This window comes from Monodelphis domestica, chromosome 3 (assembly GCF_027887165.1).
Source record: "Monodelphis domestica isolate mMonDom1 chromosome 3, mMonDom1.pri, whole genome shotgun sequence".
Lineage (NCBI taxonomy): Eukaryota > Metazoa > Chordata > Mammalia > Didelphimorphia > Didelphidae > Monodelphis > Monodelphis domestica.
In genome coordinates this window covers 158,984,929-159,001,893 of record NC_077229.1, presented here as the reverse complement: position 1 = coordinate 159,001,893, position 16,965 = coordinate 158,984,929, and the positions used below count along the sequence as shown (strand labels likewise).

Sequence of the window (16,965 nt, the reverse complement as noted above, 5' to 3'; positions counted from 1 at the left end):
GATCCCTGGATTTTAATATCAATTTTACAATGACTTCCTATGTGATCTTGGTCAAATTATTTAATTCTCTACATCTCAGGATTTTTATTTATCAAAAGAAGATTTTGGATTCTAAGGTATTAGCTACAAAAGTCCATAATTTTAAGTTCTAGACCCATTAGTGAATCAATATTGTGCCCTTCATTGATCCCAGAACAGTTTGTCATAAGTAATTTAGGAAAAGGCATTCTAGCATCAATTTTTTAAAAAACAGTTTCTCTACTTGCAGCAAAAAAGATGTCCATCAGATGCCTGGATGTTAAAAGTATTCATCATAATTATACCATACTTCAGAGCAATGTTGGTCATTTATTTCCCAAATTCTACATCTATTTTATCACCTCTCATAATCTTTGTCTTATTCCAAGATTTATGTTTCAATAGTGGAATGAATGCAGGAGGATAGGCACCAAAAATTTTAGAAAAGTATCAGAATAATAAATTGTGAGTAGGGTAGGAGAGCAGTCTTTCTAACCTTAGTAGAAATTGACCCTGAAATTCATAGAATGAAACTTCACATCAATCTTTTGCATGGATGAAGAAAAATGGAGAATTCCACTCTTGAAATTTTAGTTCTATTTTTTTGTGTGTCTATCCTCCTGCATTTACTCCTTTTTTGAAACTCTTATTTCCCTTAGGGATGCCTTTTCCCCTAACCTCATCTATATAATGCTAATCGTGATACTTGCATTATCGACCTCACTTAGGTTATATAAGAAAATTCTTTGCAGACCTCAATGTGCTATGCAAATGTGAGTTACTTTTATGAGACTTTACCCAGAAAATTTTGTGAAGCTAAACTATTCGTAAATAGGAGAAAGACAAGATATGTTATTGTGCAACAATTTGGACATGGTGGGAATGACATGAGAAGAAAATGAAGGTTGACAGTTCATTTACCCTACCTGTATATTTAACTATTACCAACTATTATTGTTAAGCTCCTGGAATAAATATAAGCCTAATATATGCTTCTATTAATTTCTGACACAATTCCTCTATTAAAAAATATCTACTTCAATAAAATTCTCAGTCCTACTGGAATTGACCACACATAGTACATCACAAGTTTAAATTGGTTGCTATTATAAACTTCAGACTTTGGTGCCCTTTGTTCACTTTAGATCATTTCCCTTATCTCTTTGGCAGCTAGGTAAGAAATCATTTCAGAACAATGTGACCTTTATATTATTGACTTTCCCATCATATTTAAAGCCTTTGAATTATGGAATTACAAACCATTAGAACTATCAGAAAGGGGCTCTAAAGATCATCTAATCTAATCCTCTCATAGAACAAATGAAGAAACTAATATCTAAAGTGATTAACTGACTTGTGGTAGATTGCAGAGCTACTTAATTCAGGGACTAGAATACAATTTCCTGGATTCCAATCTGTTGTGTTGCCTTTAAAAAGTACTTCCCAACCAATTGTAGAACAGGAGAAATACCTTCAAATATAATGGAAAATAAATTCAAATTGCCAAAGATTATCTCATGCCACCAGAAACTATAGAAAGAAATTGAACAATACATATTTTAAGAGGCAAAGAAGCTTGAGCCACTACCAAAAATAATAAATGTATTCTGCACATCTAAGCCTAATCATCAATGAATAAAAATGGATTTCAACAAAAGAAAAGTATTAAAGGTATTCCTAGAGAACAAAAAGATATGAACACAATATTTATATTGAAAACATCCCAAACAACAGACACCTAAAAAAGTAAGTATGCAGAATGTAGAAAGGTAAATATGAGTTACAAAGGAAAGAATAATTATTGGAATAAATTACACAGTGCTTAGAGGTTACTACAAAGGAGTGATAAATAACAATCAACAAGAGTAAGATAATAATGATAAAGAGATTGCTACAAAGAGAATATCGTGAAATCTATGTAAGGTGAGATATAAACAAAATGCAAAAAAAATGTTAGTGATACTATAGGAAAAGAATGGATAGACCATGGACTAAACCCAAATTTCCCTACAGATTTTGTGAAACACAATTGCAGAGTAGGAGGAATAAATGGAGATGGAAAAGTGATATAGCCATATATGAAGAGCAAAGAGATGATAACTTTTAGTTTCTCAGCAATGAGTGACTAAAAACATGTGATAGGTGATTAACATAGGTGATTTATTAAGACTTTATTATAGGGAAAGTTATGTAACACAGTAGTTAGAACACCAGACCTGAAGTCAGGAGGACTTCAGTTCAAATCTGACCTTAGCCACTTCCTAGTTGTGTGACCTTGGGCAAATCACCTAAGCTCACTTGCCTAGCCCTTGCCACTCCTCTGACTTAGAATTGATACTAAGACTGAAAGTAAGGGTTCTGAATATTTTGAAAAGTCTGTTATATAGCAGATCCAACAATGATAAAGCCTGGGGAAAGCAAAAGGACAAGATATGGACAACTGTGTGTTTGTATGGATAAATAGATTATCAATATTGTTATTAGCGTCAAAGGGAATCAGGAAATGTAGAAAGTGGAATTTTAGCTGGAACTTGAAGTAAGCCAGAGAAGCCAAAAGTTGAAGATGAGGAAGGAAAAAATTCCAGGTATGGAGAATTGTCAATGAAAATGCTTGAAGTCAGGAGATGGATTGTTCTCTATAAAGAATAGTAAGGAGACCCATGTCACTGCCAGTGAAAGAGGGGAAGGACTGAAACTGAGTAAATGAAAGAGGTGAATCTCAGTTCAACAAGAGAGGGGCGCTGACATGAGGAAAGATATAAATGTGAGATGGGAGGCACATAATGGGTTCAATCTGAGGTAGTGGGTTGTGGGTATACTGAGAAAAAATGTGCAGGCCTAGAAGAAAACTCATACAAGCTACAAGTGTTATCTGGCACCCAAAAATGTGGAGTCTTATATGAACCCAGAAATAAAGTGGCATAAACAATGATAAGGTGAAAAGTCATGAAGAGAGTAGAGGGTAGAATTGGACTACAATGATTCAGGGCTCTGGATAATTTCTGTCATTGAGCCCTGATTCCCTCCATATTGCTTGTATCATGAGTTGAGGCTTCTAATAATACAGCATAACAGAAAAAAGAAATCATGAGACAAGATCATATAGATAATTATAGAAATAACTTAGAAGAGAGAGTTCAAACAACCTGGTATTTCAGAAGCTATAACCCCAGGAGGAAGACAAACAGATTAAAGGAGGAATAAATAAAAGTATAGAGAATTAGTAAACAAAACAAAATGAAAAAAATTAGGAAAAGCTGCATCAAAAATAGAAGTAACCTAACATAAGAAGTTGGAGGGAAGGAAAAAGGGAGAATTCTGAACAAATCTCCTAAGAGGAAAAAAGTGGGGGGAAAGGGCAAGAAAAGGATAAATAAACAACTAAGGGAAAACAACAACAATCTAAGAAATAACCCAAAATGGGGAAAGATTGCCAAATAGAATGGGAGTTGAAGACAGCAAGAGGGTCTGTGATAAAAGGGATGTACCAATGCAGTTTAAGCAAAACTAACAATAATCACAATTTATTCACTTAAAAGAGAAAGGGTATACCTTTAAGAAAATAATATTGGATTCAAAATGAAACTTTTGTAATGTTAAATATGAATATACTATGTAATAGTCATGCAAACTTTAAGGCATAGTTTAAGTTAATAGCATACAGCAAACCTGGGATGGAGTTGAATGGCTCATTGATATTCATAGCTAAGCACAATTAACAAGCACAGTGATTTTATCAGAGAGAGAGTTGCATGCAGCCTCTCTTGTCCCCATCATCTCCCAGGGTAATATGCTTGGTTTTGCTTTCAGCCAAAAGCTCTGCTATGACATATGTTGCATTACTGATGCAGTGATGGGTTCAAAGAGCATGAACCAGTCACAAGAAGTGGGTTTTTTGTGTTTTTTTTTAACTTTTTTTGTTTCTTCTTTTTTTTATAACCCTTACCTTCTATCTTAGAATTAATACTATGTATTGGTTCCAAGGCAGAAGAGCGGTAAAGGGTAGGCAATGGGGGTCAAGTCACTTGCCCAGGATCACACAGCTGGGAAGTGTTTCTTCTTAAATTAACTAGGAAAGCCTATTCAGGATGAAGAAGGTAGAATTATAATTATACTGTGTCAGTAAGGTGGTGGGGAATTTTATTAGCCAGTTCTAAGTAAAACTGGGTGCAGCTTAAGCCTTAAGTATACTAGAACTTGGGAAAAGCTAGGTAGCACAGTAGAAAGAGTGCTGGGCCTGGAGTTAGGAAGACCTGAGCTCCAATCTGATCTCAGGCAATTGCTGCTTGTGTCACTCTGGGCAAGTCACTTACCCCTATTTGTGGCAGTTTACTAAATAATCTGGAGAAAGAAATGGTGAAGCACTCCAAAACCATTGCCAAGAAAACCCTAAAACGGGCTTGTGAAGAATCAGACACAATTGAAAATGTTTCAAGAACAACATAACAGAATTTGTAATAGGAGATAGTCCTAGGAGGGGTCATATCTATTCAAATGAAATAAAATTAAAAATGAATGGTAGAATAGGTAAGAAAATAAAATCCCCTAACCCACTCTTTATAAGAAACATGAAGAATCATAGAATCAAAACAAAAAATTGAATGAAAATTTACTCACATCAGGAAAATCCAAGAAAGTAAAAATAACAATCATGCTATGAAAGCAAGAAAAAGTCATATCAGTAATTCTTTTAAAAAAGGAAACCAAAAATTACCAGCAAAATAGAATTCAGTAGAAATAAATAATTATCTACAATAATAAATAATAACAAAATAATAAATGCCAAAAATTAATCAAATACCAAAAAAATTATAAGTTATCCAATCTAAAGGAAAAAAAAGAAACTTTAGCTATAAAGAACTAGCAAGGAAGTGTGGGAGGGGAAGTAATCCTGCTCCAGATATATTTATAGGAAAATTCTATCTAATGTTTAAAGAACAATTTGGTCATATTATGCAAATTATTTTTTAAATTAAGAATGAATTGCTCTACTAGTTATCTTTTAAGATACAAATACAATCCTAATGATAAATCAGGGAAGGATCAATAAAAAAACAAAGGCTATATAAATAAACATTATGTGTACTACTAATTTGAAAATCTTAAAATCCAAGCCCAAAATAACCCTGTATCACTTTATCAAAAAAAAAATCATTCATTATGATCAAGTTGGAAATATACCAGATACAAGCATAATTTGATATTAGGAAAACATTTAACACAATCACATTAAATCATTCAAAATGTCAAGATTATAGAAGACACAGAAAAGAAAAAAGCCTTCAACAAAGTACAACATTCACTTATGCTTTTAAAATCCCTACAAATTATAAGCATAGATGATTTCACTTAATGATAAAAAGTAAATATCTAAAATAAAAGTTAGTATTACATTCAAAATGAAAATACTAGAAGCTTTTCTGTATTTGTAAAGATAAATCAAGAATATCTTCTTTCTAGGGTAAGTAAGCAGCTCAGTGGATAAAGAACCGGGCCTGAAGACTGGAGGTCCTACATTCAAATCTGACTTAAGACACTTCTTAGTTATGTGACCCTGGGCATGTCATTTAATTTCAATTGCCTATATATTTTCTAGATCTTCAATAACTGGGGCTATTGTGCCTGCTGGAGCTATTGCCAGGCTGCATGTACATAAGGATTGGTTCTCATTCAGAATGGTGAATGAAGTCATTAGGCTGGAAGCATTTCAATTCCCAAGGTTCCTTATTATTATTTGTCAGAGTCTAAAAATGCTAGCAAAAGCAATAAGAAAAAAATGGAAAAGGAAGTCATAAAGATAGGCAAAGAGACAAAACCAGCCCTATTTGCTAATGAAATGGTTTACAAACAATAATTTTTGCAAAGTTGCAGGCTACAAAAATCAATAGCATTTCTATGTATTAATACCCATATCTACGAGTCAATAATAGAAAAGTCCTATTCAAGATAACATATGCATGTAGTAACAATAATTCATTCAAAGAACTCAATAGTTAACTAAATAGATACAATTTTCAAATGCTTAGATAAGAGAGGGTAGTCACAGGAACCCACCCTGAGAGTAACTCCTCTTAGAACATCACTCTGCTTCCAATCCAGCCCTCAAAACCATCATATAGGAATACAGCAACTGTGTAGAAGGACCAATCAGTTGCCACTCCCAGGGCTAGCAAGTAGCCTAACTGAAGCAGCAAGGCTTTCTGAAAAAGAGATGGGAAGGAGCATGTGCCAGGAAAACTAAACCATCACCATCTCCTTGCCCACCATTTCCTCTCACATCCTAATGGAGACAGTCTAGGGTCCTCAGTCCAAGAGCCTCGGGAATTGAAATGCTTCTCCACTAGTGACTTCAGTCATCATCCTAGCAAGCAACCCCTGTGTACATGTAGCCTGGCAATGGCTCCCACAGGTGCAACAGCCCCAGTTATTGAAGACCTAGAAAAGGAAGTTTGTGCCACCAAAGCTTGGCACTGACATATGGTTCTATATCAAAAATTGGTTTCATATTGACACGAAGAAGAATAGTGAAACAGGGTTTCCCATCTGACTATATGACCATGTGCCTTCTATCTCATTGGGTTTTTTTTTCCCCACCTTATCTCCAGCCTCCTGTGGGAAAAGAAACTTCACCTTCCACTCAATGATGAAACCTTCTTATGCCCGCTCATATACTACACAACCTAGTGATTCTTAACTGCCATAGGTCATCAGCCAAACCTCATTCCTTATTCCCCACCTCCTAATTCCTTATTCCCATCCCTTTCGACTCTTTCATCTCAAAGTTTCTATCAAATACCAGGGATCTCTTAATTGCCAAATCCAATGACCTGTTGGAAAACATGATTTTTCAAGTCCCTCACACTCATAATCTAGATGTCACCATTGATGCCTCACTAAATCTCACATCACTGCCCATATACAGGCTGTTACCAACATCTGTCAGTTTCACCTTTGTCACATCTCTCAAATATATGTCCTTCTGTCCTGGACCCGCTAATACATTGGTACAGGCACTCATCAACATAACTGTACTATTGTAAGAGCCTGCTTCTGCTTCCTTTAAATCTCTCCCCACTCCAATCCATCCTTCCTGATCCAGCAAAGCAATTTCCTAAGGCATAGCCCTCTCATCACTCTAATGAATAATGTTACCTGTTGCCTCTAGGATCAAACACAAAACCCTTTGTTTGGCATTCAAAGCCTTTCATAACCTAGTCGGATCCTACCTTTCCAGTCATCTCATACCTTACTCCAGATCATGTACTCTTCAATCCAATGACACTAACTTCCTTGCTGTTGAATGAACAAAACTCCATTTTTCAGTTCTGGGCATTTTCTCTGACCGTCTCCTATGCCTGGAATGTTCTCCCTTTTCATTTCCCTGACTTCCTTTGAATCCCAATTGAAATTTCATCTTCTATATGAAACATTTCCCAAACCCTCTTAATTCTACTAACATTTCTTTTTAAATTATTTTTTTAATTTTTGCTTATACCTTCCATTTGCTTGTTGTATCCTCTATTAGACTGAGTTCCTTGAGGACAGGGATTGTCTTTTTTTTTTCTTTTCATATCCACAGTACTTAGGACAGTGCATGATAAATTATAGGATCTTAATAAATGTTTATTGGCTGATTGACTTTGAGAGATTTGAAATCTGCCTTTCCAAAATCTAAGGTGCATGTTAGACAATGCCCAGATTTCTTCTCCTGTATCAATAACTTTAGTATATAGTATTGATTCTCTGGATTCATTTCTAACCTAGTTCAGTAGTAAACATAGATTCAAACCAAGATCCTCTGACTTTAAATGCAGTTTTATTTTTCTCTTCTACTACACTAAGGTCACATTGTTTATTAGTAGCAGAACAGGAATTAAAACCTGAATATTCTGACTATCAATATAGTGTGTTTTCTACTAGCTCCTGATGCCTTCATCCAGCCTCACTTTTCCAGGTAAGATGACTTGAAAATGCAATTTGCTAAAGGGGAAAATCTGGAATAATTATTCTTTGCCTGCTTTATGTGACACTAGTTGCTACAATTAAATTAAAATATCTGAGTTTTCTTCTTCAGAAGATTCAGGGCAACACAACTATCAAAGAAGTTTATGTCTACAAACATAATATACCTTTTCCCATCTCTGGCCACATTCCTTCATGTGATTTCTGATGACACCATCTTGGGTTCCATCTTGGGGTTCATGGTATCCATAGACTTAGAGCTGAGACTATTCGCATCATCTAATCCAATCCCTTCATTACTCAGATGAGAAAACTGATACTCAGAACTAAATTATAAGATCATAGAATCATAGAATTGAGGTAGGAAGGATTTTCAAGGTCATCTGGTATAATATAACTCATAATAATGAGGATGCTAAAGTCCAAAGAAGTTAAAGCATTTGCTTAAGGTCACACAAGTAAGTTAAGGAGCTGCGATTTGAATTCAAGGCATATTACTTGAAAAGCCGTTATTTTCTGCTATTATATGGTGTGGCTATTCCTAAAACTACATAATCATGTCCCCCAACATTGACATTCCATCTCTGGGAAAGAACAGAGTAGTTCACTTTCTTTGTATTTATTTGCCTACCATCAAAATAGATCAATCATCACAATCGTTTGTGAAGATGTGCCCCTTCTCAGACTCTTCCCATCTTATCATTTTTTAAGAGAGAACCATTTCCCTCTTTAAGATTACTAAAGTATTTAACGCCCCAGAGTCAATTTTCATGATGAAGTTGACTCATGCCTTCCCCACCCCTCTTGCCTTCTCAAATTTGCATTTAGTCATATTATTCAGGATGAGGGTCAGACCATGATCCCTTTGGAATCAAACTATGTTACTTTTTTGAAGAGCCCTGGTATACTCTATTGCCTCAAAAGAACAAGAGAGAAGAACTTGTCAAATTTTTTCTAAAATCTAAATCATATCTATAACATTTCTCTGATCTGTTAGTCTAGTAGCCCTGTCAAAAAGGGAAATTAGGTCCGTCTGGAATATTTTGTTTTTGATGAGGGCATGCTGACTCCGAGTGTTTTTATTTTTTATGATGTAACCAACCCTTCAATAATAATTTTGTCAGACATTGCAGTCAAGACTATTAGCCTCTTATAGTTTTCAGACTCCTACTTATTATCATTCCAGTCATTCAAGACTGTCGCTTTATCTGTACTAGTTACACAACCCAAGATGAGATTGCATCTTCGGTTGTTCTTAAGGCAAACACATCCTCAACTTGCTACTATTCTCCTAAAGCAGCTTGAGATGGTAGAGAAAGGGAAAAATAGCTGAGCATTGACTTTGATAATAACATCTTATGTTTATATATTATACTTTTGTAAGATCTTTTTCATATTATTTCTTAACCTGCATAAAAATCTACTGAAGTAAGTATTATTGGATACATTTTGGAGGTGACAAAACTGAGACTAGGGAGTTAAATGACTTACTTGGACTTATACTGAGAGCTAGGCACTGAAATATATCCCTAAAAAGTTAATTGTCTAATTTTTTTTTAATTTAAAAATATTTAATTAAATAAGTTACATGCTGATAGATGTTTAATATGATGTAATACTGATATATAAAATTAAAGTTAATGTCAGACACAATTTTCAGAATAGGAGTTTGTAATAACTGGCCCCCAAAAGAGTCAATTCTGGTTCTACATTGATTTAATTTCTGTTTTGAATTAAAACAAGAACATGTTATTCACATAAGTTATATGTGAAAATACTCACAAAAACTTACTTATGTGGGGGCTTCTTTTCCATCAGTTTTTACTTTCTTTTTATCCCCCAACAGGTTACCAAGATGCTAGCAGTGGTTGTGATTCTATTTGCCCTTTTGTGGATGCCCTATAGGACCCTGGTTGTAGTCAATTCATTTCTCTCCAGTCCTTTTCAAGAAAATTGGTTCTTGCTGTTCTGCAGAATCTGCATTTACCTCAACAGTGCTATCAATCCAGTGATTTACAATCTCATGTCCCAGAAATTCCGAGCTGCTTTCAGGAAGCTCTGCAACTGCAAAAAGAAGCCTTCAGAGAAGCCAGTCAACTATAGTGTGGCCCTTAACTACAGTGTCATCAAGGAGTCTGACCGCTTCAGCACAGAGCTCGAAGATATCACAGTCACAGACACTTATTTGGCCACGACCAAAGTGTCCTTTGATGATACATGTTTGTCTTCTGAGGTAACATTTAGCTGAACTTGAGTCATAACATGAAATATGAGGCACCACAAAGTAGAGGGGGCTATTGGGCCATTATGAGGAGAAAGGGAAAACTTGTCTATAGAGTTTGTATATATGAAGTGGGGCAAGGAGAAGTTTTCCCTAGGTTCTTCAGTCTCCCTTAACTTTGTCACCCTTAAATATGATTTCTTGTCCAGGAGAGTAATTCAGACCTTTAACTTGGTACAGTTATCATGCAGGAAAGTGAAGTTGATCAGAGAAATGCTTATGTTATAGCTCAATCAGAAAAATTGCCTCTTTTTAATTTGTTGAATCAATTTAATTAGTTGTAACTGATTACATCAACCATGAATTATGGACATAAATACACTAAATTTTCAAAGATTTTCTGATCTAAAATTATTCTCCTCCAAAAGTCTACATTACACATTCAAATGACTTTAATGCTTGAGACATTTTACTGTAGACTCACTTAAAATATTAATTAAAAATCCAAGTTTCTTTAATATCTTAATAGTCACTTAGAACATTCAGCTTCTGCTTACTAATAGATTATTAAATTTTAATGTATAATGTACATCAAATGTTTCCAAATTGCAAATTTAGTTACTAATCAGATTTATATTTTGAAGCTAAAGCCAGCTTCGTCCAAGTATTTGAGACTTTCATAAATAGTGATTGGGTAGGATACAAGAAATGCTTTCTGAGAAAATCTTTTGGGTATCCTGAGGTATAAACTACTGAGTTGTGAGTTTTAGGAGAGAAAAGAGTCTTATAAAAGAAAATTCACTTGGAAGTCTAAACCATTTGTGAAAACTTAGTTAACTTCTGGTCTACTAAAATTCTGCTTCCAAATGTGGGCTACCCACATAACAGCCTAAAGTCTAAATTTAACATTGTTTTCAATAGTTGTTACTGTCTGGTTTTCTTTTAATTATTCTTTGAGTCATTTTTTTTCTAAAAGTCAGAGATATTTTATTAAATATGAACTTTTTTGAATGTACAATTTCTCTGTAGACCTTATTCTTCCTCAGAGTTGAGGCAGATCCCTTAATATCTTTGATAGATTTGTCCAATATGTGATTTATTCCCAACTTTCCCATGAGTCTTTAAGCATGTGTGAATTTTAATATTCTCAGAATATTTTGTCATATTCCAACCTTGAATGTTTTCAAATATATCAATTCCTTGGTTAACCAGTTGATAGAGACATTATATTTGTACTCACTGAGTCATCATCTACCACATCCTCCCACTGTAAAAACTGTTCTTTGTGAGTAAGTTAAAATACCCATTAAAGAATTCTCATTGGATGACCTTTTTTATTTTTGATGACAAATTTAAGAGATGCCAAATACTTGAAGTACCACATATTCTGGCCTCTGACCATTCCAAACTGTATTTCTGGGCCCTGGGTTAATTCTAGAATCTCAATTGCCCTTTGTTATAGAGTCAACTCTATGTGTTATTTCTAGCTTTAAATTCTTCCTCATGGAGTCTTGCCTCTGGGAGTTCCCTTCAGTACTTGCTTTTGTGAAATGAGAGAAACAAAATGCAGAGTAACATCACATTTTCTATTAGGTCCTTCATCAGAGGCTTGAGGAAGCATGCAGCAATGGAAATACTTTTTACTGCCATTAGTCAGAGAAACTATGTCCAAATTACCACTGTATCACTTACTCCCTTTCTGATCTTGTAGAAATCATTTGACGCTTTCAGGTCTCTGTTTCTTCACCTTTAAAATGAGGGAGTTGAACTTGATGGCCTCTAAGGTTCTTTCTAGCCTATAATTCTTAGTCCTCTGATTGATTTTAGATTAGACTAGTGCTATTTTCACAGAAAAGGTAAAATTCTGGGAATAAGGATGAGTCAAAGCACAGTGTATAAAAAAAAAATTCTAGATACACAATCGGGAGATACTTGAGTTTAAATCTTGTTTACGGAATTTTGTCAGCTATATGGTTTAAGAAACTCAATTAACCTGTCTAAGCCTTAGTTTCTTCATATGTAAAATAGAGGTAATCATATTTTCTATCCATTTTGTCTAAGGAATACTACAAGTTTCAAATCAAGTAATGGAAAATCCTTTAAGGTTAAAGAGCTATAGAAAAATCACCCTTTTAAAAAAATAGATGTTCGGGATGTGTAGTGGCAATTTCCAAGATCTTAAAATTAGTTTTAAAAATAAACATTTAGAAGAATGATGCTATCAAGTAACAAATGGGCAGATGTGTATTTCATTGTACAATATTTTTTTTCATTTTATTCACTTCAATCTGATATATTGGTTCAGTTCTATTCATTTTTAACTTTCCTCAAAAGGTTATTAGCTAATAATCTCTCGGCTCTGGAAAAAAAGGGGAATTCAAAAAAACTGGACTCAGAGCATTTCAACTCTAAAGCAAATGTCATTACAAAATTAAATGTTCCCAAACAGTGCCCTATAGACATGGTGCTTAGCCAGGAGCAAATGATACATTTTAAATATTTGTCATTTCACAGATCCAAGTCATTAAAGATTTCTGTAAATAACAAAAACTGAATATATGTTTGAAAGAAAAACAAAGGGCCAGACCTACAGCCACTGATTGTTAATGATGTGACAGTATTGCTATGTACAGAACATATAGACTTTGCAACAAATTTTCATTAGTGCTTCCTTGTTCCCATGGCGATATAGAACAACATACCAAAACCTGTACTTATGCCATCACCTGAGAGTATTGCATCTCATTTTCAGAGATAGAGAGGGCAATGGTAAGATAATTCCCAGTATAAAACTCCTTAATTATATATTAAAGTCTTATTTGCAATATCTCTAAATACTGCACTTTTAGGTTTGACTACATAACAGATATATTTATTATATACAAATACTAGTTAGTATTCGCCCTCAAGCATTCTTTTTCAACCAGGTCTACTCATTTTCACATATTAAGATACAAGGCATAAAAATAGTTTGATTATTATGAAATGATTAAAAGTTATGAAATCTCATTTGGTTATATTAAAGCATTCCTTATTTCTTTCAAATGTTCAAAAACAAATACTGTTTGGACCTGGCTTCTTAGAATTAGAGCTGAAAGGGCTTGTAGAATCAAAAATTTAGAACTGGAAGGGATTAGAGAATCCATTGGATACAACCTCCTCATTTTACAAATAAAGAAATGGAAGGTAAGAGAGATTAAAAGACTTGTCCAGAGTCAGAAAGCAAGTAAATGTCTAAAGCAGGATTTGAAGTGAAATCTACCTGACTCCAGATCCATCATTCTGGCTAGTTTGCCACCTCGGGAACCTTAGAGGTTCTCTGGTAGAACCACCTCATTTTATTGATAAATAAACAAGGCCTACAGAAGATAATAATTTCAATAAGTTTAAGCAGGGCATAAATAGCAGACCCAGGATTAGAACTTGGGTCTTTTGCCTCCAAATACAAACCTTGCACCCTATTACATGCTTTGGATGTTCCTACTTTTCTCCCTGTGTCCTAATACACCTTTCCCTCTTTGAGAGAACATTTAACTCTCAGAATGTGTTAGTTTTTCTGAATATGATAGTGTGTCCTTTCAATTTGTGCTTTTAAAAATTTCCTTCTCTACTCCCCAGCTTTTGTGAATTTGGGCAAGATGTGTATTTACCTAATGATGTAATGGAATGCTACTTTTCAGAATCTAAATATGAAATTTAGGAACTTTCTGTTGTGGGATGTCAACTCAACTATATGTAATGTCTTGGTAACATTGCTAGGCATCTCAGTACATTGTGACAATTTGTATCTTGATATTTCCATTGATATTGCCTTAGAGTAGATATTATTCATCAATTGCTTGACTTTATACAAACTGATTTGGAAAGGGCTACAGCCCAGTAGCATTCTTCAACTTTGTACTTTTGGTGTAATTTCTAGTAATTCCTTAGCAAATTTCATGTGCCCACATTGAGTATTATTGTGCCCTACTCCTTGAACTCCAGTCAGATTGCACTAGCTTAACCTGATACAGTATGTAATATATTTAAATATTTTCATAATAGATTTAGAAATTATGCATTTATTGAGAATTGCACATAGCATTGTGGTGACTCTGTCCTCTTGGGGAATGCACTCATGATATTAAAGTTGATTCAGATTTTCATAATCACATTTGGAAATAAATGCAGAAACCTGGAAATTTCGCACCTCTAGGAGAATCCCATTGGAATTGGGATCTGAGTCTATCATGGGTTCAAGGAGGATCTCTTCTTTGGGATTAATGAAAGCCTGTAATTGTGGTCCTTGGGACCTCAAATTAGAATATTCTTCTAGTGTCAAATGAGACTAGCTTCATAAATAAATAGGTTCAGCTGGATTCTCTGTTGGCCACTGAGGTCATGTTGTAGTGACTGAAGAGCACTTGGCATCATCTAGGCATCAGTTAGTCCTGTTTAATGCTGTAGGAGATGCAGAAAATAACACAATAAAATCCAACATACATTTGCTTAGGGCCTACAGTAATCAGTACAAGATATGGTGCCAGGTACTGAAAAAACAGAAAAACAAACAAAAACAGCACCTGGCTTCAAGGAGCTTGCATTCTATAGTGGGATGAAACTCGTAACTGCTAAAGCCTCTACATCATTATGTAAGAATGGTAAGAACACAAAAAACCAGGAAGATTAAGAGAAAAAACATTAGAGACCATCAAAAACTAAAAAAACCATCCCTGCCATCAAGAATCTTAGGAAGTGGTTGGAGAGACAAAACTATCCTGCATAAATAACAAGCAGTAGTACAAAGCACATAACTAAGAATTCTTCTGTGTAGTTCAGAGCATAATTTATAGATAATCAGAAGCCTGATCACAGGGTAGAATGAAATAATCAAGGAGAGCTTCACAGAAGAGGCAGCACTTTGTTTTAGGACTAATAGAATATACATTTCTTGAGTTACAGGCATGGTTATATTGTTTTTGTATCTCAAATGCCTGATACACAGTTGGTGCTTAATAAATGCTTCATGATTAATCAATTGTTTAGAAGGATTTAGATAAGCAAAAGGAGAGGGAGGAACCTTCCAGCCAATGAAGAAAACAAAAAAGAAAGACATGAAGATAGAAAAAGATTTTTAAGATGAACATGCAATATCTGGCAAAAATTTTTCTGCATCCTTATACATAGTATGCATATAATAAGTTCTTATTGAATTAAATTGAATTATAATAACATTAACAAGATGTGGATGAGTGAGCTTTTCCCTTTGAGAGAATAAAAATGTCATAATTTGAAGAAAAGAAAAATTGGGGTTGTAATGCATGTATGCATGCTTGAAAAACTCCATACACAGAGAAGAATATGAAACAAGTGTGGCTCTATATGTGTGTGTGTGTGTGTGTGTGTATATATATATATAATACTAAATCAACTGTGATTGTTTCCCAAACATTGTAAATTCTATTTATTCTCTTAATAATAAATATTGTACTATTTATTATAGGAATGACATGATCTCGGGAGTAATTTTATGTTATATTTTCCAAAGGGCAGAGGGGAATACATTATCTCTAGTCTCTCTATGTGATATATATATCTATAAAATGTAAATATTTCTATGTGTATTTTTTCAAGGACCTTAAGTAACTGAATCTCTGTAAACATATCATAAAAACAATTGGTATTCAGGGGTCTCTAAAATAAGCTTTTAAAATTAAATCTTGAAAATTCCTGTGTGCATAGATAGTTCACACGGATTCTGACAAATTAGTTAGAGACACCCCTTTTTCTTTGCATGTAACTTATGATCTATCTCTGAGACTCCTGGGAGCCTCTGACTCCCTTATTTTTCTGCTTTAGAAAGGTATATGCTTAGGAATAAAAAGCTGAAGTCTCCACATGGGACAATACTCTTTCTGAATGTGAAATGTTCTACTCTCTGTGATGTCTCTGATCTAATGTATGTATGATGAGTAATAAAGTTTCAAAATGAATGTCATTACTAGACAGTTGGTATTCTTTTCCTACAGCATTGCTTTTCCCATAAAATTTTCCCATAAATCCAGCTAAGAGAAATTATCTGTCTTTAAGCACCTGAATTATATAGGCAACAAGATGATTTAGGGTGAAAGACCACTGAGTGTGGAAACAGGAAAACTTGAATTTAAATCTTGCCTCAGACATTTGCTAAATTTGTGACCTTGAGCAAGTCACTAAACATCTGTGTGCTACAGTTAATCATCTGTGAATTGGGCAAATCATTGCATCTCTCTCCCAGGTTTGCTATTAGGATAAAAGGGGATACTGTTTGTTAAATGTTTTGCAAACCATAAGATGACACACATATATACAAATATAAGTAGATACTTATCATTATTATTAAATACCCATAATTTGCACATCTAGAACTAAAGTGGAAGATTGCCAAATTTTAATTTTATAGTATTATCTATCATATTTAGTAACTAATGTAAAGTATCATGTTGGTACAAATAGATGTCATGTTTCCACCTCATGCAGGCCAAATTAAACTTATTAAGAAACCTAAGTAGGGACAGCTAGGGGGCTAAATCAGAGCTAGGCCTAGAGAGGAGAGGTCCTAGGTTCAAATTTGACCACTTCCTAGCTCTGTGACCCTGGGCAAATCACTTAACTCCAGTTGCCTAACCCTAACCACTCTTCTTCTTGGAATCAATGCTCAGTATTGACTCTAAAACAGAAGGTAAGATTTTTGGTTTGTTTGTTTAAGTAAGTACAGCCTACAATTGGACTATTCCATGTCATAA

General features: G+C 34.4%; 1 protein-coding gene across 1 annotated transcript in view; it reads left to right on the top strand.

Moving 5' to 3' along the window:
• Nucleotides 1-16,173, top strand: part of TRHR (thyrotropin releasing hormone receptor) — a 40,526-nt gene extending 24,353 nt beyond the window's left edge. Inside the window, exon 3 of the mRNA XM_001369617.3 lies at nucleotides 9,827-16,173. Within this exon, the coding sequence (XP_001369654.1) occupies nucleotides 9,827-10,228 (402 nt within the window). The 3' untranslated portion in view covers nucleotides 10,229-16,173. The remainder of the gene's footprint in view (nucleotides 1-9,826) is intronic.
• The last annotated feature ends 792 nt before the right edge of the window (nucleotides 16,174-16,965 follow it).